This window comes from Oncorhynchus kisutch, linkage group LG26, assembly GCF_002021735.2.
Source record: "Oncorhynchus kisutch isolate 150728-3 linkage group LG26, Okis_V2, whole genome shotgun sequence".
Lineage (NCBI taxonomy): Eukaryota > Metazoa > Chordata > Actinopteri > Salmoniformes > Salmonidae > Oncorhynchus > Oncorhynchus kisutch.
Genome location: NC_034199.2, coordinates 37,289,448 through 37,313,033, shown reverse-complemented (window position 1 = coordinate 37,313,033; position 23,586 = coordinate 37,289,448). Strand labels below are relative to the sequence as shown.

The 23,586-nt window shown below is 42.7% G+C and overlaps 1 protein-coding gene across 1 annotated transcript in view; it reads left to right on the top strand.

Annotated features, from left to right (window-relative positions):
- Positions 1-5,255: 5,255 nt before the first annotated feature.
- The window catches only part of LOC109871245 (integrin beta-5), an 87,824-nt gene continuing 69,493 nt past the window's right edge, over positions 5,256-23,586 (top strand). Inside the window, exons 1-9 of the mRNA XM_020462055.2 lie at positions 5,256-5,890; positions 6,690-6,775; positions 7,207-7,414; positions 7,700-7,949; positions 8,804-8,972; positions 10,406-10,567; positions 13,264-13,359; positions 14,717-14,806; positions 21,562-21,696. Coding sequence (XP_020317644.1) covers positions 5,809-5,890; positions 6,690-6,775; positions 7,207-7,414; positions 7,700-7,949; positions 8,804-8,972; positions 10,406-10,567; positions 13,264-13,359; positions 14,717-14,806; positions 21,562-21,696 — 1,278 coding nt within the window. The 5' untranslated portion in view covers positions 5,256-5,808. The remainder of the gene's footprint in view (positions 5,891-6,689; positions 6,776-7,206; positions 7,415-7,699; positions 7,950-8,803; positions 8,973-10,405; positions 10,568-13,263; positions 13,360-14,716; positions 14,807-21,561; positions 21,697-23,586) is intronic.

Sequence of the window (23,586 nt, the reverse complement as noted above, 5' to 3'; positions counted from 1 at the left end):
ATAGGTGGTGAAGAAGAGGGAGAGTTAAACAGACTCGTGTCCCAGTCTCTTTCATCGGTTCTTGGGACAGGAGGGTCCTATAGGGGAAAGGTCCAGTGGTCCACCCGGAGACTGAGGGAAGCAGGTCTGGGAAGGCAGTCATCCTCCTCCCAAAGCAGCCTGTGGCCAACTGGGGGGGCAGGTAACGAGACCTATTCACTCATTCATCCATGGACATGTTGAATGAATAAACATGCAATTGGTTGCACTGTGGTGTTCCACAGTGTTCTCAGAGCTGGTTCAGATCCACCTGGATTTACTAACTCTCCCACTCAACAGGTGGAACCAAAGACCACAACTCCAGCGAGGCATGGTACAAGGCAGCGGAGGACTGTGGGCCTGAAGGTGGGGCACTGAAGGAAGGAGGTCTGGCTGTGGTCGTGGAGGAGGGTGAAAATGGCAAGTATTTGGGTAGTGGAAAAACCTGCATGATGGACAGAAGATTTTCCATACACAGATGTTTGAGTTTCAAGTGTTTCAAAGTGCATCGTTTGGGATTGGGTTGTAGTTCAGTATTTGACTGAATATAGCTGAATTTGATGTTTCGGTAACACTACCTATCGGTAGGTACATAAGGACTTCATAACACATTCATGACACAAACCCAACACGTTCATAAGAAGTGTTTAAACATGAATGTATATTTTCCTTTAGGAGACATTAGGGAAAAGGAGAAGGATCAGAGCTCCTTCCTATGCCTACCCTGTGATGTAACGGAGGTAAGCCTCAGTATGAGACGATGTCTCTTACTCAATTAATCTTTTCTCAATTCCTTGAGACTGTTTTGGAGAAGGTCCAAGGTCCCTCCCCTTTGGCCTTCTTCTCCAATTCTGTTTGAAAGGAAGCAAGGAGATAGGATGTGAGGAATCAAGTAAAGAATGGAATTGGGAAAGTGTGAGTAATGTGGCCACCAGAGAGCAGCAGATCCTAATAAAAGTTCACTGTCTGTCTGATTTTACAGGGAGAAGTAATGCTCTGGTTTGAGAACTATCAGGCATCTGAAGTGAGCAACAACCTCAGTGTAGACTGAAACTACATAACTGTTGTTACACAAAGATGTCAACATAATTACAACTAGATCAATAGCAGAAAGACCTTTGTATTACAAGGGCTTTAACCCTCCACATGAACGAATGGACTACATGTCAATGTTTTCACCTACGTTCTCTGTTCCTGCAGAGTTGCCAAAGTGACCATGAGTGGTCCAAAGGTGGCTGAGAGTGCAGTGCGTGAGATGGACGGGTACAGTATGCCGGGACAAACTGTGCATGTCGTTCACATCCACTGACCCAGCAACACTGGGACCCCGGGTCAGAGTCAGGGCCAGGGGGCAAACCCAACAGCAGCAGTCAGCAGAGACGCCCCAGGCCCCCAAGACTACAAGACAACACCTAGACTACCACTTGACTGAAGGTTAGGGGGACAGGACTCTTCCTACCAATGGTATAATGTTTCTCTACAGTTTTGTTATTGTTTTGGTTTGTAATCAGGGATTGTAGATATAAATATGAATTGTTTTCAATATGTTGCAATGCGTGGATTGCTCCCAAATTGATTTGCCCACAATCCTTGTCTCTCTCCCATGTCTTTGATCTCTGTTCTCATCTGGCCTTTCTCTCTCCAGCCTCTGCAGCTCAGCCTCCAAAAGAGGACAACCATGGGCAGCTTCAATACGCTGATAGCCGCGCTGTCAGAGCGCCACCCCGAGGCGGGGAAGCAGAGGATCATAGACGCACTGCTGGAGCTGAGGGCCAAGCAGTAGGGGTTCCTCAGCAGCCTGCCCCTCAAGACCATCGTAGAAATGACCTCTGACCTGCTGACACGATAAGCATGTCCTTTGTTTTTAAACACAGGTTACTATATTTATATCTATATTTATTGTTGATTCATTTGAATGAGGTAAGCATCTCATCCACTATGTTTAGTTTACTATGGTACGCAGGCTATACCACCTGTTTTCAAGTCCATTCCCTAATTTTTTCACTCCTCTGACATGCAGCAATGATTAATATGGGTGTAATAGCCTACAGTTCTCTTGAAATTTTGTTTTATTTATTATGATAGGCTGTTTTACCAGTACACCTTACTTTCACCCCTGCACATCTCTCATCATCGTGTATGTTCTCGCACGTCTCTGTCTATGGCCAGCAGGTGGCGCAAGCTTCCAGGTTTTTAGTTTTTGTTGATCACCGAATACTTGACGAAATATTCGACTGAGCCATTCTAGTGAGGTGTGAACCGTTGGGGTATCAATGCATATGTAAAAGGGGTGCTGATTACATGTGCTCCCTGGATAATGAGGATTCACTGTACACACGCTCTATCGTATCACTTAACAGAGATCACATCACATGACTGCTGACTGTGCTCAATAAGGCAATTAGGTTATATATTGACTAAGCAGAGACAGTTTTTGTGGAAGACATTATACTGTATAGCTTAATTCTCACTTTATACCATCAATAGACTGGGCCAAGAGCCTAATTCAATATCCTCAATAAGCCTATTTCCTCAAATGGCAGTCACAGCCCTAAATGTAAAATGTATGGTGACCTTACTGCTGTTACAGTAGCATACTGCCTATTCTTTGTTGACTTTTGTAGGTCAATATCATGGATTTGTGTGTCAGCTACCAAGGTTTCAATGCAATGTGTTAAAGCAGGGTTGTCAAACTCATTCCATGGAGGGCCAAGAGGCTGCTGGTTTTCTGTTTCTCCTTTCATTTAAAACCTAGACAACCAGGTGAGGGGAGTTCCTTAGTGACCTTAATTAATCAATAAAGTACAAGGGATGAGCGAAAACCCAGAGACACCCGGCCCTCTGTGGAATGAGTTTGAGAGGTATGTTACACGCTGATCACACCGACTGCGTTGTGTGCACCAGCCATGCAAAATAATTTTACACATACATATTAAAGGCCCTGCATGGTCAATCTGTGTCTGCATTGGCCATGCAATATTTACAGTGAATCGGCCTCTGCAGGGCATTTATACTTCTTACGTTTCACGGAGCAGCGTGGAAGTTGTCAAGGAAGTGAGTTTGTGTTTATACAGGACCTCCTGCCCTCACCTACCATCAATCAATCATGTCAATGCAGAGCTATACGGAGCCCTCCGCAATGTTACAACATTTGAGAAGTGCATGGCGATGCGGTGATGCGTGCCTCCAGAGGCTTCGCAATTGCGTCACACCATCCATATGGTGGCTCCAACCACATTGTCAGATCAAGCATAAAGTGGCTCTTACACATTGCATTCTGAAATTATTCAGACCCCTTGACTTTTTCCACATTTTGTTACTTTACAGCCTTATGCTAAAATGTATTCAATTGTTTTTTTCCCCTCATCAATCTACACGCAATACCCCATAATGACAAAGCAAAAACAAGTTTTTAGAATAAAAAATATATATTTTAGAATAAGGGCTGTAACGTAACAAAATGAGAAAAAGTCAAGGGATGTGAATACTTCTGAATGCACGGTATACGGAGCCTTCCGCATTGTCACAAATGTGGGTTTTTACATTTACATAAGTATTCAGACCCTTTACTCAGTACTTTGTTGAAGCATCTTTGGCAGCGATTACAGCCTGGAGTCTTTTGGGTATGGCGCTACAAGCTTGGCACACCTGTATTTGGGGAGTTTCTTCCACTCTTCTCTGCAGATCCTCCCAAGCTCTGTCAGGTTGGATGGGGAACATCGCTGCACAGCTATTTCCAGGTCTCTCCAGAGATGTTTGATCAGGTTCAAGTCCAGGCTCTGACTGGGTCACTCAAGGACATTTAGAGACTTGTCCCAAAGCCACTCCTGCGTTGTCTTGGCTGTGTGCTTAGGCTCGTTGTCCTATTGGAAGGTGAATCTTTGCCCCAATCTGAGGTCCTGAGTGCTCTGGAGCAGGTTTTCATCAAGGATCTCTCTGTACTTTGCTCAGTTCATCTTTTCCTCGATCCTTACTGGTCTCCCAGTCCCTGCCGCAGAAAAATATCCCCACGGCAGGATTCTGCCACCATCATGCTTCACTGTAGGGATCGTGACAGATTTCCTCCAGATATGACGCTTGGCATTCAGACCAAAGAGTTGAATCTTAGTTTCGTCAAACCAGAGAATCTTGTTTCTCATGGTCTGAGTCTTTAGGTGCCTTTTGGCAAACTCCAAGCAGGCTGTCAAGTGCATTTTACTGAGGAGTGGCTTCCTTCCGCCATAAAGGCCTGGTTGGTGGAGAGGCTGTAGAGATGGTTGTCCTTCTGGAAGATTCTCCCATCTCCACAGAGGAACTCAGGAGCTCTGTCAGAGTGACCATCGGGTTCTTGGTCACCTCCCTGACCAAGGCCCTTCTCCCTCGATTGCTCAGTTTGGCCGGCCAACCAGGTCTAGGAAGAGTCTTGGTGGTTCTAATCTACTTCCATCTAAGAATGATGGAGGCCACTGTATAGGGAGCCCTCCGCATTGTCACGAATTTGGGAGGCGATGCGGTACGGAGCTGAATTTGGCCTCTGCATGCCTCTGGAGGCTACGCAATTGCATTACACCCTCCATACGGAACCTCCGACCACATTTTCAGATCGAGCATAAATGTGCTTTTATTAAAAAATGTCATCCTAACTGCTCTCACATGTCAACGAGCGTCTGCATAGCCAGGCGCTAAAATAGAACTTGGTTCTATTTGAGACACCTGAAGCACTGTCAGGCCTGCGTTACCCATCCCCTCGTTGTTTTTTATGACCATATACCAATGTGGGTGATTGAAAGATGATTGAGGTTCACATTCCAGTCCAGTTGGTTGCAGTAAAGCATCTTAAAGTTGGTTGCCCAACCTCCATATAAAATCAACAGAAGAAGAGGACAACTACGAGGGATGGATTAAAACTATTAGGTGTGGATTAATTGTAGGAGTAGAGAATAAAAATAAAAAAACTTTTTACATTTTAGGTAAAATAACAACACAATTGTTACATTCAAGGACAAATTATCTTGCAACAGCAAGCTAGCTGGCTAAATGTCCATGAATGTTTCGACCTGACCAAAATAATATAGCTGGTTCAGAGTTCGCTTTGATATTTCAACCTGTGTCCTGAGCGAGTCTGGTGGAGATAGACAACGCGAGCTGGTGTGGAATGGTAAACAAAGAAAGGGGTTAACGGATACCCCCCCCCCCCCCCCCCATTTGGAAATGTGCGGAGACTCAACCCACCAGCGGCAAGTGGGCGGAGTCTCCAACTGGCAAAGCGTTGAACACAGCAGCGGACTGAAGAACAAACTTGTTTGGTAGGGGTAAACTATTCTCGTGAGCTGGAATTCTATTCTACATTTAGGCCAAACTTGTACCTACATTTAATTGTATCAAGGGAATTGTTACACACCAAATAAGGGGTTATAACGGATGGGAAAGTATTGGAAAACAAGAACCAAGGATGTCGGCTATGGGTGAACTACGGACAACATGATAGGCTGGCTCTGCATAACTATTTGCAAAAATCACTTCTCTTGACTCTGAACCCAGTATTTAAAAAATATTGTTTTGTTTCTGTTATGTGGAATACTTTTGATGGACAATGAATTGCAATGTTTGTTTAGAGGCCGCGTAACATTATCGGGCCAATTCGCTTTGCTGGAGTTTAAATGTGACAAAGACTTGTTCACTACTCTGCACCGACGGAGAGGACAGAACGTGGATCTATCGAAAGGTTCGACTGTAGACTTTAGTGCCACAAACGTTCCAGAAAACTTATCGAAACGAGACTTTTGAATAACTTTCCAATACGAGGAAATTATGTGGAACCCGTGGAAGTTGTTGTACCGTACAGCTCTTGGCTGCATGATTCTGGAAATATTTATTCACAATGTTGCACAAGGTAAGAACGTTTTTCTTAAATGTTTTGATACCCAGTTTTCGCGAAACTTGTCTTGTAATGGTCTATAATGGCAGTATTCCACGGGAAAGTGCTGACTAGTTTTCGTTTTAGAAGGCAATCGCACGATACGTGTATTAACATCTGGCCAGTTGTTATAGTAGCCGCAAATATCCTGCAACAATGTTGCCATATACACTTGAAAACCACAAAAGGGCAACGTTATTTAGTTATCAGTCTTTCTCTTTGAAATGTTTGAGATTATTGTCATGTTGCATTGAAGTATAAATCATATTTAGTAGAAAGAGGAGGAAGGGAAGCGCTACTAAGGTACACAATAGTACATTTTGGTAGACAGAAGGTGCTCTTTGTTAAAAGGGGTAAATTGGTCATCAAAAATAAAGGAGGACCAAGGCACTATTAATATAATGAATTAAAATGCCTTTATTAGTATGGCATGTTCAATAGAAACCAAATCATATTTATCTGAATGATGTAGGCTATTTCTAAACGGAGGTCATCAGTTATATTTATTTAATCGCTTCAAAGGTCCATGTTTCACTCTGACGCGTAAGAAATAATTCAAGACTAAATTGTAATTTGCCATATCCTACCTGCGCGCTTTACCACGAATCAAACTGAATGTAATGTGTCAAATAGTAGGCTATTGTATTACATCGTTTATTAGACTGTGACTTTAATACATATGACCTGAGTTTCATTGGCTAGTAATCAAATGTCATGAATGATCAAATAGAATCTCTGGAATAATGTTGGTAACTTTGACTTTTTCTACTTTCAGGTCTGAATGTGTGTATGAGTGGCAGCGCTCTGTCTTGTGAAGAATGCCTCATCATCCATCCAAGCTGTGCCTGGTGTGCGCAAGAGGTAGGGCAAGTGCCACATTCCTCCAACTTGTTGGGTTTATGATGCACCACGTGGTGACAGTAGTAATCCTCACACTACATTTCTAAATGTGGCATACTGAACCCAATAGCTGGCTGAGTGTGCGTGAGGTGAGGACTCTCATATGGTTGTGTAATATTCTATATACTCAGGAGTGATGATGGCATGTTGTTTCAAAGAGCCAAAACATGTCAGTGTACCAGTGCAGTTCTGGAACCATTGTTGATCTCTGTTTATAGTGGAGTGTCTGCATACCTCCTGTTATAGAGGACCTAGAACTAAACGAATAATATAAAAGATTCCCACCTCCTCTATTTTCCCTTACCATACTCAACTGAAGCCAGGTCTGAGTCCGACCAGAGTGCTGACTCTACACGGGATTACAGGCGCTATTTGTTTTGTTCTTCTGTCAGAAGTTTGGCAGTGCGAGGACCCTGATGTCGCGGTGTGACCTGCGTCAGAACCTGCAGAAGAGGGGCTGTGAAGCCCATCATATGGAGAGTCCCAGTAGCAGCACCACGGTAGTGAAGAGCGAACCCCTCAGCTCCAAAGGCTCCGGGCCTACCCAGTATGATGTCATCCAGATCATGCCCCAGAAGATCTCCCTCAGTCTCCGACCAGGTAATCCTCCAGTCCTAGCCTAGTAGTCCAGTTGGTTTGTTTCATGTATAGCATGAAAACAGGAGAAGTTACCCACTTTACATGCAATATAAGGTAAGCCTAGTTCACCATCTCAGACCACAATGTGCTGCCAAGGCAACAGAGATTGAACCTAAGGATTTGGAGAGTCCTGAGCTGTACGAGAAAAACCCCCGTAAAAAGGCAACCTAGCAGAACAATTTGTGTGCTGATTGATTTGTCAGCCTACTAAAGCAATGACATGTTATCCATATCCCCTCCCACAAGGTGACCAGACATCATTTAAAGTGCAGGTGCGTCAAGTGGAGGACTACCCAGTGGACCTGTACTACCTGATGGACCTGTCTCTGTCCATGAAGGATGACCTGGACACCATCAGGAACCTGGGCACCAAACTGGCCGATGAGATGAGGAAACTCACCAGCAACTTCAGACTGGGCTTCGGATCCTTTGTCGACAAGAACATGTCCCCCTTCTCCTACACGGCCCGCAAGTACCAGGACAACCCCTGCAATGGGTGAGGACTCAGAAAGGGCACTACTGCTACTGACTTACAGTAGCATGGTCATGGGTTTGGGTGTAGGATTGAGAATCAAAAAGGAGGATTGCAGTTTAATTTTGGGTCCATGTTGTGACTGTGGTTTTTGCTGTGCAAGTGCAGATTTCTATTTTTTACTAAGAAACTGTCACCAACAGACACAAAATGGACACTGTCCTCATACTGTAAGGTTAGTGATGCTGAGGCTTGTTGTGGATGATGATGATGGCAGGCTGAAAGGGACCAGACATCACACACACACACACCACATTTTCCCCGAGGTGAGATTAAAGCTGCACTAACTTACAGACATCGTCACACATCACTTCCCAGTTAGGTTATTCCCTGGGTCCTGCGTGTGGACTGTGTGTGTCGCAGTCAAAGAGCCAGTACTGCTGGAAAACATTAAAGGCGCAGAAGACAGATCATAACATCTGGGCCTCTCGTCCTTAACACAGCCCTGCCCTTTCCCCCTTGCAAAAACAAGCTATACAAAGGACTCAAATTCAGGATCTGTGTTTCCTCCAGGATGAAGGGTGTGTTAGAATGTCCCAGAGGTCTTCCTCTTGGGGAAACTGTTTTATTTACATTACATACACATCCTCAATGTAGCCAACAGACCTAGGTTGAAACAGTATTTCAAATAGTTTGCCTGAAGGAGAGCCTGTGTGGATGTGCCAGATGGGCAGGGTTGGCACTTTTGGGACCATTTAATTGGTTCCATTTGGGACAGACAAGCTCAATCGAACGCAGAAAAACAATGCCAGGTCGGTTACATGCATAGCATCCTCTATGTAGTTAAACATTTTATTTAAAACTTTCTCTCTCCACAGATACAAACTGTTCCCCAGCTGTGTCCCCTCCTTCGGGTTCCGCCACCTCCTCTCCTTGACTGACAAAGTGGATCGCTTCAACGAGGAAGTACAGAAACAGATGGTGTCTCGCAACAGGGACGCTCCGGAGGGAGGCTTCGATGCCATCCTGCAGGCTGCCGTCTGTAAGGTGAGCTGAGGCCACGGTGTGACTAAAGGGACGTGACTGACTGGCATGTCAACCTATAACCCTAACCTTAACCCTAACCAATCAGGACCAGGTCTGCTGTAAGTTAAGTCCTTTTAGTTTTTTTCCCTGTGAACTGTCAGTCAGACAGACATGATGGATTTAGGCCCTGGTAGTGTTTATTGGCACACACAATGGAAAACTCAAATGAGCATTTCTTATTGGACAAGTCTAGGTAGTTCCTTCCTGTTCCCGGTTATTTTTTTTTTACTGTTGGCCTAATTAACCCAAGTCACAAACACTATTGACCAGGGGGTTGAACAGGAATTGTAGTCTGGTGCAGCTGTTTAAATAAGGAGATAGCTGACTCACTAACAGAGAAACAGGCCCAGTCATATCCCAGTGTTGGGCTGTTGTCTGAACAGGAGTTAATTGTTTTTACTGGAAGAGAATGTCTCCCTTCCCTCCCAGCTCTACCATGTAATTGGGTGTAGCACCTTGGATTGGACAGTTTGGTGGTTGGTCAAAACTTTTTTGATATCTTTGTTTCACTTACTGTGAATGGTGAATAATTTGCATTGTTGACCAATTGAAGAATATTCAGCTATATGTACCTCTTTGTTCCCCTGTAAAAATAAACACAAGGGGTTCCCTTCAAGGAACGTAAATAGCAAATGGGCATGGTAACATGTCCCACATGCTGTCCAACATGCTGAACTACAACTCCAGCCAAAACACATTTGAAGTATGGCATAGCTGAATATGACAGGGATGAATCTAGCATGCTGTTCAAAAAGACTGTGTGCCAACTCACAGATCTTTCTTTTGTGTACTGTGGCACATAATGTACTGAGTTGGGCATCACATGGGTGCCTTTATATGCCTACACACTGGTGAAAGGTCAGGTTTGTTTAGTGTCATGCCATTACTCATCACTGTGTTGAGACTAATGCGCTCTCTGCTTCTGTACTCTTTTGTTGGCCTCTGCTTCCCGTTGACAATGGCCTTGTTCTGGATAAAACACTTGTGTTACCCTCCTTGTTTATCTGTGGGTCAGTGGTTGTCAAGCTGGTGGAAAGTGATAGGGTTTTCCTTTCCTGGTCTTAGTGAAGTGATATTGTTTCATAGGGTCTGGAACTGTTACTCTCTGTATAGCTGAGAGGTTGTGTTGTTGTGCCAAGGTCTTTTAGAAACTCTTTATAGATCAGTTATATCTCAAATAAATTCCATAAACAATTTCTCAATAACTATCTAGGATCAAGTGGGGAACACGCCTCTTTTTTGTTATTAAGCCTGTATGTTCACATTTGTTTTGATCTCGCGGACTTATCCCCTCTGCATTTACACATAGCCTACTATGGAGGGGACTAATGTAGACCCAAGTAAGGTGTCTCTAAGACTTTCAGTGATGTGACCATCTCTTTTCCCCTGTGCAGGAGAGGATAGGCTGGAGGAAGGAGGCCTTCCACCTGCTGGTGTTTGCCACAGACGATGTGCCTCACCTGGCCTTGGACGGTAAGCTGGGAGGGCTGGTCCAGCCCCATGATGGGGAGTGCCACATGAATGAGAAGAATGAGTACAGTGGCTCCACCAACATGGTAAGACAAGAGTCATGGTTACCATAGAGCTATAACATCACTGTCATTATAACATGGTTACTATAGAGCTATAACATCACTGACATTATAACACGGTTACTATAGAGCTATAACATTACTTTCATTATAACACGGTTACTATAGAGCTAGAACATCACTGACATCATTATAACATGGTTACCATAGAGCTAGAACATCACTGACATCATTATAACATGGTTACTATAGAGCTATAGCATCACTGACATCATTATAACATGGTTACCCTCGAGCTATAACATCACTGTCATTATAACATGGTTACCCTAGAGCTATAACATCACTGTCATTATAACATGGTTACCCTCGAGCTATAACATCACTGTCATTATAACATGGTTACCCTCGAGCTATAACATCACTGTCATCATTATAACATGGTTACTATAGAGCTATAGCATCACTGACATCATTATAACATGGTTACTATAGAGCTATAACATCACTCATTATAACATGGTTACTATAGAGCTATAGCATCACTGACATCATTATAACATGGTTACTCTCGAGCTAGAACATCACTGACATCATCATAACATGGTTACTATAGAGCTAGAACATCACTGACATCATCATCATAACATGGTTAGTATAGTGCTATAACATCACTGACATCATCATAACATGGTTAGTATAGTGCTATAACATCACTGACATCATCATCATAACATGGTTAGTATAGTGCTATAACATCACTGACATCATTATAACATGGTTACTATAGAGCTATAACATCACTGACATCATTATAACATGGTTACTCTAGAGCTAGGACATCACTGACATCATTATAACATGGTTACTCTAGAGCTAGGACATCACTGGCATCATTATAACATGGTTACTCCCAAGCTAGAACGTCATTGTCCCATGGTTAGTATAGTGCTATAACATCACTGACATCATTATAACATGGTTACCCTAGAGCTAGAACATCACTGACATCATTATAACATGGTTACCCTAGAGCTAGGACATCACTGACATCATTATAACATGGTAACTCTAGAGCTAGGACATCACTGGCATCATTATAGCATGGTTACCCTATAGCTAGGACATCACTGACATCATCATAACATGGTTACTCTCGAGCTACAACATCACTGGCATCATTATAGCATGGTTACTCTATAGCTGTAACATCACTGACATCATTATAACATGGTTATTATCCACATTGCCATTGTGATATATTGCTTGGGTTATTCAATAGATATTGAAATTCTCTACTCAAGCGGCACCTCTCAAGAATGGGCTTTGCTTTGAGGTAAAGATAACTTCTCAGGCGCATTTTCCGCCGCTGGTCTGATTCTTTGACGACCAGAGCCGAGCTATGTTTCTAAAAGGAAGAATGCAGTGTATTGTTTGAAGTATACTGGTTTGCTGAGTCTGCCTGGCTCTGCTTCCGCTGGAGCTCCTGCTTACTTTATTGGGAACTCACTTCATGTCTTATTGCAGCTGCTTATCTCCTGACAGCCATAGGAAGTGCAAGTTAAAAGCTGTAATTATCTCAGGGAAAGTTCACATAGAAGTTAATTTAGACAACAGTTAGGCTGAGAGCTCAGCAATGGTCCCATGTGGCTCAGTTGGTCGAGCATGGCACTTGCAATGCCAGCGTTGTGGGTTTGATTCCCACAGGGGACAAGTACGATAATGCATGCACTCAGTACTGTAAGTCGCTGTGGATAAGAAATTACTAGAATGTTAAATGTCTTGAGAGAGGACATAAAGACATTCTAAACACCATGCTAAACAGATCATTTTTTTCATTTAGTTTGATTTAAACAAAGATATATTCATGCACACAGTTTGAGTTTACATAGCTATCGCTATTTGTCCAAAGAGCTAATGTAATGAAAACATAATTAACATCATGTGAATTTCAATCAATCCAACTCAATAATATGAAAATTGGCTAAGTGAATAAAAATATTCTGGTATTCGGGTGGTTTCTCCCGTAATCGCTAAATGTTTCTATAGTTATTTGCTCTGTGTCATTGGATGCTCTGGGCATTGTAGTCATGTTACATCTGATCGCATTAAGTTCAGTGGAGGTAAGCCAACACAAATCCAAAGAATTCACCATCCGTGGATCCTCAGCAACAGGCTAAGTAGGTTTCTCCTCTTTCATCTGATTGTGGGACGAAAGGAATACGCACTTCCTAGAACAGAGCTCTGTTTTTCAGGGAAACTGTTGAACTGGAGAAGGTGCAGAGGCAAATGTTTGTCACAGTCCATTTGAAGTGTAACTCTCACTGTTGATTGATTTGGATGTACACTATGACAAAGGCTTACTGAAGCCAAAAATCTCAAATCTGATTGTGAGAAAGTGATTATTTATTCAATGCTTAAACATTTTCACTCATTCATACCTTCACTACAGCGAACATTTGACTTAAGTGGAAGTTAGGATTCACATTTTAATGCACAACTCTAGTGCAGAGCTGTAAGTTCATAGGTCTAAACCACTTCAGTGTTCTTTGTCCTTTCTGCTGGCGAGAAAGGAAATGTCAGGGGACTCTAACGTAAACACTACACTGGAATCAGGGGAGAAATCACTTCTCTTCACTAACTTCCTGACGGGGTGAGATGGAAGCTAACCTATTGAGAACTTTAAAGAAATGTCTCTAACATAAGATTTGTCTCTGTAGGACTACCCCTCTCTGGCTCTACTGGGAGAGAAGCTGGCTGCAAACAACATCTATCTCATCTTCGCTGTGACAAAAAGGCTGTATGTCATTTACAAGGTATGTTTTTTTAATTGAATTGTATGTTCAGTATTGAGATTAGCTGTGTGTTTGGTGTTTATGGTGTGTACTGTTTGGTGTGTACAGTTTGGTATGTATAGGGGCCTTTATTGTGTGTACTGTTTGGTATGTATAGGGGCCTTTATTGTGTGTACTGTTTGGTGTGTACAGTTTGGTATGTATAGGGGCCTTTATTGTGTGTACTGTTTGGTGTGTACAGTTTGGTATGTATAGGGGCCTTTATGGTGTGTACTGTTTGGTGTGTACAGTTTGGTGTGTACTGTTTGGTATGTATAGGGGCCTTTATTGTGTGTACTGTTTGGTGTGTACAGTTTGGTATGTATAGGGGCCTTTATTGTGTGTACTGTTTGGTGTGTACAGTTTGGTGTGTACTGTTTGGTATGTATAGGGGCCTTTATTGTGTGTACTGTTTGGTGTGTACAGTTTGGTATGTATAGGGGCCTTTATTGTGTGTACTGTTTGGTATGTATAGGGGCCTTTATTGTGTGTACTGTTTGGTGTGTACTGTTTGGTGTGTATAGGGGCCTTTATGGTGTGTACAGTTTGGTATGTATAGGGGCCTTTATTGTGTGTACTGTTTGGTGTGTACAGTTTGGTGTGTACAGTTTGGTATGTATAGGGGCCTTTATTGTGTGTACTGTTTGGTGTGTACAGTTTGGTATGTATAGGGGCCTTTATGGTGTGTACTGTTTGGTGTGTACAGTTTGGTATGTATAGGGGCCTTTATGGTGTGTACTGTTTGGTGTGTACAGTTTGGTGTGTACTGTTTGGTGTGTACAGTTTGGTATGTATAGGGGCCTTTATTGTGTGTACTGTTTGGTGTGTACAGTTTGGTATGTATAGGGGCCTTTATTGTGTGTACAGTTTGGTATGTATAGGGGCCTTTATTGTGTGTACTGTTTGGTGTGTACTGTTTGGTGTGTATAGGGGCCTTTATGGTGTGTACAGTTTGGTATGTATAGGGGCCTTTATTGTGTGTACTGTTTGGTGTGTACTGTTTGGTGTGTACAGTTTGGTATGTATAGTTTGGTATGTACAGTTTGGTATGTACAGTTTGGTATGTACAGTTTGGTATGTACAGTTTGGTATGTATAGGGGCCTTTATGGTGTGTACAGTTTGGTATGTACAGTTTGGTATGTATAGGGGCCTTTATGGTGTGTACAGTTTGGTATGTACAGTTTGGTATGTATAGGGGCCTTTATGGTGTGTACAGTTTGGTATGTATAGGGGCCTTTATGGTGTGTACAGTTTGGTATGTATAGGGGCCTTTATTGTGTGAATTCCTGCAAATATTTGTTTATTTAATAACATTTCTTCTATCTTGTGTTTATGCAGAATTTCACAGCACTGATACCTGGAACCACAGTGGAGATTCTGGATCAGGACTCCAAGAACATCATACAACTCATCGTTAACGCCTACAATGTAAGTAAAGGAGGGTTCTCTTCCATTTTGGAGCACAGATTGTGTGTGCTTTAGAAGAAAAGAGTCTCACCTGTCCTCTTTTGAAATGGATGTTGGTTGAAAACATTTTGAAACTGAGCGAAAAAGACAGGTATTCCCTGAACTTGTTGTTTTTCCTTTTTGTGACCTACTGAACATGACCCTGGTCTCTAGAGGAGAAGAGGAAGTATTGAATGTTCATGTTTTAGCATTAGAGATGGATACTCTCACCCAGCCCTTCTATTTAGTGTGGGGTTCTGGGGGTTTACTTCTGTCACACGCTACAGCCCTGTGTCTGTAACTCTGCACTAGTCTAGCACTTTATGGTCACAGAACAAGAAGCAGGTTTATGGCCCAAATCCCGAGACTGAGACCCTCCTGTTACTCCCCAATCCACCACACAGGAAATAGATTCCAGCATTCCAGTACTTTGAAGGAAGGATTCTGGAAGGGGCTGAAAAGGTTTCTAGAAGGGCTGAAAGGCATCCACATTCTTGTGTATTTTTTTTATTCTTGTGTATTTTAATCCAAGGAGTCAATATGAGGGACAGAAGAGAAACTCATTGTGCAGCAGGTTTAGTTTTTCATAAGGTTGGTAAATATTTGTCCTGGGAACATTGCTGAGATGGTTCTAATTGAGGTCACTGCTATGCTGGAAAAACAGCAACAGACTGGTGTGCTAGGAGATTTGCATCTTGTCCTTGTTTAGAATTGTAATTTAATTTTCCCTTGGTTATATGGAACAAGAAACACCACATTTATGGAAAATATAAGATCAGAGATTTAAATCCCCACCAGACTAATTGATGGGTCATGCTAAATCTATCATCTTCATTATACCAAAGTTAAGCCGGGGCCTCTAATGATCTTGAATTATAATTTGACGTTAATGTTTATGATTGTCATAGCAGACACTCTCCTAATCCATTCTCAAATCATCCATCCTCCTTCCGTCTTCACTTATTGTGCTGTGGTCTGTTGACTAAAACCGGACTCTAGGTCACCGTATATCTACTTTGCCACTGTGGTTCCTGTTTGGCCATAGAAGGGATCTTAAAGCCAGTCTGATTTGAGTGGTTAGGCTACATTGCCCCAGCCCCATTTCTCAGTTTACCAAACAAAGTGGCGTTCAGGCTGTTGAAATGGAAGATTGTGTCTTTAATGCGCTGCAGGAAGGCAGTTACTGTAAATAATTCACTCTTTTGTACTAGTTGAGAGGAAACAACATTTAAGGGATGAAATAATGTCTTTCTCTGTGTATTTTGAGTATTTTTTTTCTTGTTTTAGTCAAGTTTTCCTTAAAAACAATTCCAAACAAGCCGTGTCATTTTTGTCAGTCACGCATTTTACTTCCTGTGATTGTTTTTGCATAGTTAAGTACACAAGAGTTGATTCTAGAACTGGTAATTATGGCAAACAAAGTGTTGAGACTGTCAGATATGGATGACCACCAGCGAGCAAAGTGTTGAGACTGTCAGATATGGATGACCACCAGGGAGCAAAGTGTTGAGACTGTCAAATATGGATGACCACCAGCGAGCAAAGTGTTGAGACTGTCAGATATGGATGACCACCAGCGAGCAAAGTGTTGAGACTGTCAGATATGGATGACCACCAGCGAGCAAAGTGTTGAGACTGTCAGATATGGATGACCACCAGCGAGCAAAGTGTTGAGACTGTCAGATATGGATGACCACCAGCGAGCAAAGTGTTGCCTATATTCTGTACATCTATTCACTTGTCAAGATACCACAACATTGGCTTCGTAGCACGGTCTTTATTGAGGGTGGTGCGGTTTCAACACATAAGCAATTTAGCTATTTCAACACATTTTGTTATCAGAGAAGAAAAAGTCATTCTCAGTTCATTGTGTTCTTTTCCCAATACAGGCCAAAGCAAGGCAGAGATCAATCATGGGTATCTGTCTGTCAGTCAGGCGTAGTTCAATCAATCATGGGTATCTGTCTGTCAGTCAGGCATGGTTCAATCAGTCATGGGTATCTGTCTGTCAGTCAGGCATGGTTCAATCAGTCATGGGTATATGCCAGCCTGGCATGTTTCTGATAACCCTCCTGTCACAGTTCTGTAGCTGTGATGCGTTGGAGAGAACACATACTCTCGTAAAATACAGACACAGCTGGCACGTAGCGGAAAAGCCACGCTATTGTACACACACTCCGTATCCATGCCAACCGAACTGCTGTGGGGTAGGATCATAAAAGACAGAATAAACCATTATAAACCTTGCTTAACCAAGGCATTTTATTCTCTCCTATTCTCCATGTTTCTCTCTTTTCCATCCCAACTGCTAACAGAAACAGATTGGATTACTGGCTCTTACTGGTTTCATTATAAAATGCTGAGTGGTGGTGTTTCTGAGTGGATCCAGTGCCAGGGGTACTGGAAAAATGTAACCAGGGTTGCACATTTTGGGGAATATTCAGAGGTGGAAACTTTCCGTGGGAATATATGGGAATTAATATTAATACCATTTAAATGTGATGTTTTTTTTTGCATTGGATATATTTACCATATCTTATTTATTTATATCACCTTTATTTAACCGGGTAGGCAAGTTGAGATCAAGTTCTCATTTACAATTGCGCCCTGGCCAAGATAAAGCAAAGCAGTTCGACACATACAACAACACAGAGTTACACATGGAGTAAAACAAACATACAGTCAATAATACAGTAGAAAAATCTATATACAATGTGAGCAAATGAGGTGAGATAAGGGAGGTGAAGGCAAAAACAAAAAGGCCATGGCGAAGTAAGTACAATATAGCAAGTCAAACACTGGAATGGTAGATTTGCAGTGGAAGAATTTGCAAGATAGAGATAATATTAGAAATAATGGGGTGCAAAGGAGCAAAATAAATAAATACAGTATGGGGAGAGGTAGTTGTTTGGGCTAAATTATAGATGGGCTATGTACAGGTGCAGTAATCTGTGAGCTGCTCTGACAGCTGGTGCTTAAAGCTAGTGAGGGAGATAAGTGTTTCCAGTTTCAGAGATTTTTGTAGTTCATTCCAGTCATTGGCAGCAGAGAACTGGAAGGAGAGGCGGCCAAAGGAAGAATTGGTTTTGTGGGTGACCAGTGAGATATGCCTGCTGGAGCGCGTGCTACAGGTGGGTGCTGCTATGGTGACCAGCGAGCTGAGATAAGGGGGGACTTTACCTAGCAGGGTCTTGTAGATGACCTGGAGCCAGTGGGTTTGACGACGAGTATTAAGCGAGGGACAGCCAACGAGAGCGTACAGGTCGCAGTGGTATATGGGTCTTTGGTGACAAAATGGATGGCACTGTGATAGACTGCATCCAATTTATTGAGTAGGGTATTTGAGGCTATTTTGTAAATGAGTCGAGGATTGGTAGGATGGTCAGTTTTACGAGGGTATGTTTGGCAGCATGAGTGAAGGATGTTTTGTTGTGAAATAGGAAGCCATTTCTAGATTTAACTTTGGATTGGAGATGTTTGATGTGAGTCTGGAAGGAGAGTTTAGTCTAACCAGACACCTAGGTATTTGTAGTTGTCCACATATTCTAAGTCAGAACCGTCCAGAGTAGTGATGTTGGACAGGCGGGCAGGTGCAGGCAGCGATCGGTTGAAGAGCATGCATTTCGTTTTACTTGTATTTAAGAGCAATTGGAGGCCACGGAAGGAGAGTTGTATGAAGATGAATATGAAGACAGAGGCATAAACCTTTTACCTTATCAAGTAGACATAATTGCAAATGATTAAATCCTTTCAATAGAAATAAAAATAACAATTTAGTTACGAATTGAACTTTAATTAAATGAGTTGACTCTTCACATGGGATGATTTCACTGAACAACAAAAGAAAGGGAATATTGAATGATCCCCAATGATCCATCGCATCTCCCAAAAATGTTTTCAACGTGCGTCTGTAAAATGATAGTCTAGAAACTAAGGCTTTGGTTGTCTTCCTCTCAGACTTCCATGTCTTCTCCCTGGACCTGCTCAATGTCCACTTCTTGAACATCAGACTCTGAGGCCTCATCTTCACTGTCACTTTCCAACCTTGTTGGGGATGGCTTGTTGTCAGGCTCAAAAAGCCTCAAATTTGCCCAGACAGCTACCAATTTTTCAACCCTTGTTGGTCAGCCTATTGCGTGCTTTGGTGTGTGTGTGTGTGTGTTCCCAAACAAGGACGAGTTGCGCTCTGAGGTGGCTGATGTTGGTGGGATTTGGATGATGGAGGCAACGGGAAAGAGCCTCAGATCCACAAAGTCCCTTCCACCAGGTGGCAATATGGCAGTCGTGCCAACAAATCTCATCTCCAACCCAAAGCCCTTGCTTGGAAGTGTACTTTGCCAGACTGCCAAGAACCTTGCCCTCATCCAGGCCAAGGTGGTAAGACACGGTAGTGATGACACCATTGGCCTGGTTGATCTCTGCATCAGACAGGATGCTCTTGCCAGCATAATTGGGGTCTAACATGTACGCTGTGTCATATATGGGCTTCAGGCAGAAGCCTGAACATCTCTTCACGCTTTTTGATGTATTTCAGAACTGCAGTTTCCTCTGATTGGAGCAACAGTGAAGTGGGCAGGGCAATGCAGATTTCTTCACTTACATCTGCGCACAGAGTATGAACATCAGACAGGATGGCATTGTCTCCCTCAATCTGTGCAATGGTTACTGCTGTAGGTTTCAGGAGTTTCAGGCTGCTTACCACTCTCTCCCAAAATACATCATCCAGGAAGATCCTCTTGATGGGGCTGTCCATATCGGCAGGCTGTGATATGGCCATTTCTTGGAGAGACTCCGTCCCCTCCAAGAGACTGTCAAACATGATGTCAACACCACCCCCAATGGGTGTTGCTGGGCAGCTTCAATGTGGTGCTCGTATTCTTCTCACTTTGCTTGGTGAGGTAGATTGCTGCTATAACTTGATGACCCGTCACATACCTAACCATTTCCTTGGCTCTCTTGTAGAGTATATCCATTGTTTCCAGTGCCATGATGTCCTTGAGGAGCAAATTCAATGCACGACCAGCACAGCCAATGGGTGTGATGTGAGGGTAGGACTCCTAGGACCAAGCAGCCTTCATGTTCACAGCATTTTCTGTCACCAATGCAAATACCTGCTGTGGTCCAAGGTCATTGATGACTGCCTTCAGCTCATCTGCAATGTGAGACCAGTGTGTCTGTTGTCCCTTGTGTCTGTGATCTTGTAGAATACTGGTTGAGGGATGGAGATGATGTAGTTAATTATTCCTTGCCCACAAACATTCGACCACCCATCAGAGACTGCTTTCTCTATGATTTGCTTGACCTTCACTTGAACTCTGTTGAACTCTGCATTGAGCAAATTAGTAGATAAAGCATGTCTGGTTGGAGGGGTGTATGCTGGGTGAAGAACATTCAGGAATCTCTTCCAATACACAGCCTGTGAGGATCAGAGGTGAATCAGCTGCATACAGAGCTTGAGCAAGATATTCATCAGCATTTCTCTTGCTACGTTCCTCCATTGAGTAAAAAAAAACTTCTGATTCCAGGAGGACCATGAGCTGTTAATATCGATAAGGTGTCTGATTCATCATTTTCACCTCGAATAGAAGTAGAGGGATTTTTGTCAGAGGTTACTTATTGTGAGCGCTGAGAGATCTTTATGCGCTTGGCCATATGATTCTTTATTGCATTCTTCACATATGATTTGGCACAGTATTTGCAAATGTACACAGCTTTTCTTTCTACATTAGCTGGAGTGAAACGTCTTCCCCACATCAGATAGTGCCCGTGGCATTTTCCTGTAAAGATTAGAACATTTTTTTGTAAAAAAAAAAATACAATTCCATGTACAGATAAATATTTAAGCAGTTAGATTAAACAACTCCTTTGTAAGATACATTTTTTTTTTTTTAATGAAACATGTATGGAAACAGGTGAATTAACACTCCTCAGTTAGCAGGCTCAAGCAAGCTAAAATCCACATGGTAGCAACAACTAACTAGCAGAAATTGTTAACAAGTTAGAAATTATTTAAACACACTTTGCTGTAGACTACTATTTACTAGTTAACAAAATTATGTATATCATATAAAATATATTCACCCCACCCAGTATTGTAATCAAAACTTACCAGAAAGCATGTAGTCCTTGGCTCAGACAGTGTAGTAGTGTGCCCTCAATAGCATCTCAGTAGTGTGCAAGATCTTGAGAAGCAGCTGTACATGTGATGGAAGAATGCACTGTGCATGCAGAGGGTTGCAATTCTATTGAATTGGGGATATTTTAACCATAATATGCCACAAGACCTAGAATTGCCTTGTGTGTATCCCACAAAAAAAGGTTCACTGTTATAAGCCAACTTTTTTGATGAATTTAAGCAACATTTCCAAAATTCCCAGGCTTAACTTCCTATGGAACATTTCCTGAAATTCCAGAAATGTACCGGAAAGTTTCCGACCTTTTGCAACCCTAAAAGTAACATTCAGATAGTATAGAAACCACCAGGGAACCTCTGTGCCAACTCTAATATACAGAGATACTTTAACTCTCATGTGATCTATTGATTAGTCTTTGATCAGACTTGTGTTTGGATAGTTGACCAGTGAACCATCTGTCTTGTTTTCAAATAAATCAAACATTTACTACTTTGATGTAAAGGTCAAAAGTACTTATTCATAAGGGTCTGTGTTTTTGTGTTCAAGGCATATGCTTTTGTGAGTTTATTCAAGCCTCTCTCTGTGTCTGTGTCCTCTCTCCAGAGCATCCGGTCCAAGGTGGAGCTGACCGTGTGGGATCAACCTGAAGACCTCAGTCTGTCCTTCACTGCCACCTGTCAGGACGGACAGCCTCTCCCAGGCCTCAGGAAGTGTGCCGACCTCAAGATTGGAGACACGGTGAGTCATACATAGGCCTCCCGGCTTTCCATGGATTTTCGCTATGTGGCCAAGCTGAAAAGTCAAAATTGTCTGTATCTTAAAAATGTATACTGAACACAAATATAAACGCAACATGTGAAGTGTTGGTCCCATTTTTCATGAGCTGAAATAAAATATCCCAGAAATGTTCCATATGCAAAAAAAGCTTATTTGTCTAAAATGTTGTGCACAAATTTTTACATCCCTGTTATGAGCATTTGTTCTTTGTCAAGATAATCCATCCACCTGACAGGTGTGGTATATCAAGAAGCTGATTAAACAGCATGATCATTACACAGGTGCACCCTGTGATGGGGACAATTAAAGGCTAATTTAAAAAGTGCAGTTTTGTCACAACACAATGCCACAGATGTCTCAAGTTTTAAGGGAGCATGAAATTGGCATGCTGACTACAGGAATGTCCAAATGAGTTGTTGCCAGATAATTGAATGTTAATTTTTTGACCATAAGCCGCCTCCAACGTCGTTTAAAAACCCTTAATTTAACCAAGAATGCAGTTAGAAAATCCCTAACAAAGTAAGGGATAAGAATAACAAATAATTAAAGAGCAGCAGTAAATAACAATAGCGGGGCTATATACAGGGGGTACCAGTACAGAATCAATGTGTCAATGTGCAGGGGCACCGGTGTCGAGGTAATTGAGATAATTATGTCCATGTACTTAGAGTTATTAAAGGGGCTATGCATAGATATTAACAGAGAGTAGCAGCAGCGTAGGTGGGGGGGAAATGCAAATAGTCTGGGTAGCCATTTGATTAGATGTTCAGGAGTTTTATGGCTTGGGGGTCGAAGCTGTTTAGAAGCAAATCCCATTTATTTATATAGCCCTTCGTACATCAGCTGATATCTCAAAGTGCTGTACAGAAACCCAGCCTAAAACCCCAAACAGCAAGCAATGCAGGTGTAGAAGCATGGTGGCTAGGAAAAACTCCCTAGAAAGGCCCAAACCTAGAGAGGAACCAGGCTATGAGGGGTGGCCAGTCCTCTTCTGGCTGTGCCGGGTGGAGATTATAACAGAACATGCCCAAATGTTAATAAATGACCAGCATGGTCAAATAATAATAATCACAGTAGTTGTCGAGGGTGCAGCAAGTCAGGACCTCAGGAGTAAATGTCAGTTGGCTTTTCATAGCCGATCATTAAGAGTATCTCTACCACTCCTGCTGTCTCTAGAGAGTTGAAAACAGCAGGCCTGGGACAGGTAGCACGTCCGGTGAACAGGTCAGGATTCCATAGCCGCAGGCAGAACAGCACTAGAATCCTCTTAGACCCAGACTTGGTGCGTTGGTACCGCTTGCCGTGCGGTAGCAGAGAGAACAGTCTATGACTAGGGTAGCTGGAGTATTTGACAATATTTATGAACCTCCTCTGACACCACCTGGTTAACGAGGTCCTGGATGGCAGGAAGCTTGGCCCCGGTGATGTACTGGGCCGTATTCACTACCCTCTGTAGTGCCTTGCGGTCGTATGCCGAGCAGTTGCCATACCAGGCAGTGATGCAACCCATCAGGATGCTCTTGATGGTGCAGCTGTAGATCCTTTTGAGAATCTGAGGACCCATGCCAAATCTTTTCAGTCTCCTGGGGGGGAATAGGCTCTGTCGTGCCCTCTTCACGACTGTCTTGATGTGCTTGGACCATGTTAGTTTGTTGGTGATGTGGACACCAAGGAACTTGAAGCTCTCAACCTGCTCCACTACAGTCCCGTCGATGAGAATGGTGGCGTGCTCGGTCCTCCTTTTGCTATGATCCACTATCATCTCCTTTGTCTTGATAACGTTTGGGCCACGGTGTGTTCTTGCCATTTTAGATGGAATGCATTCTTCCCTTCCTTTGTTTCAGAAAAACA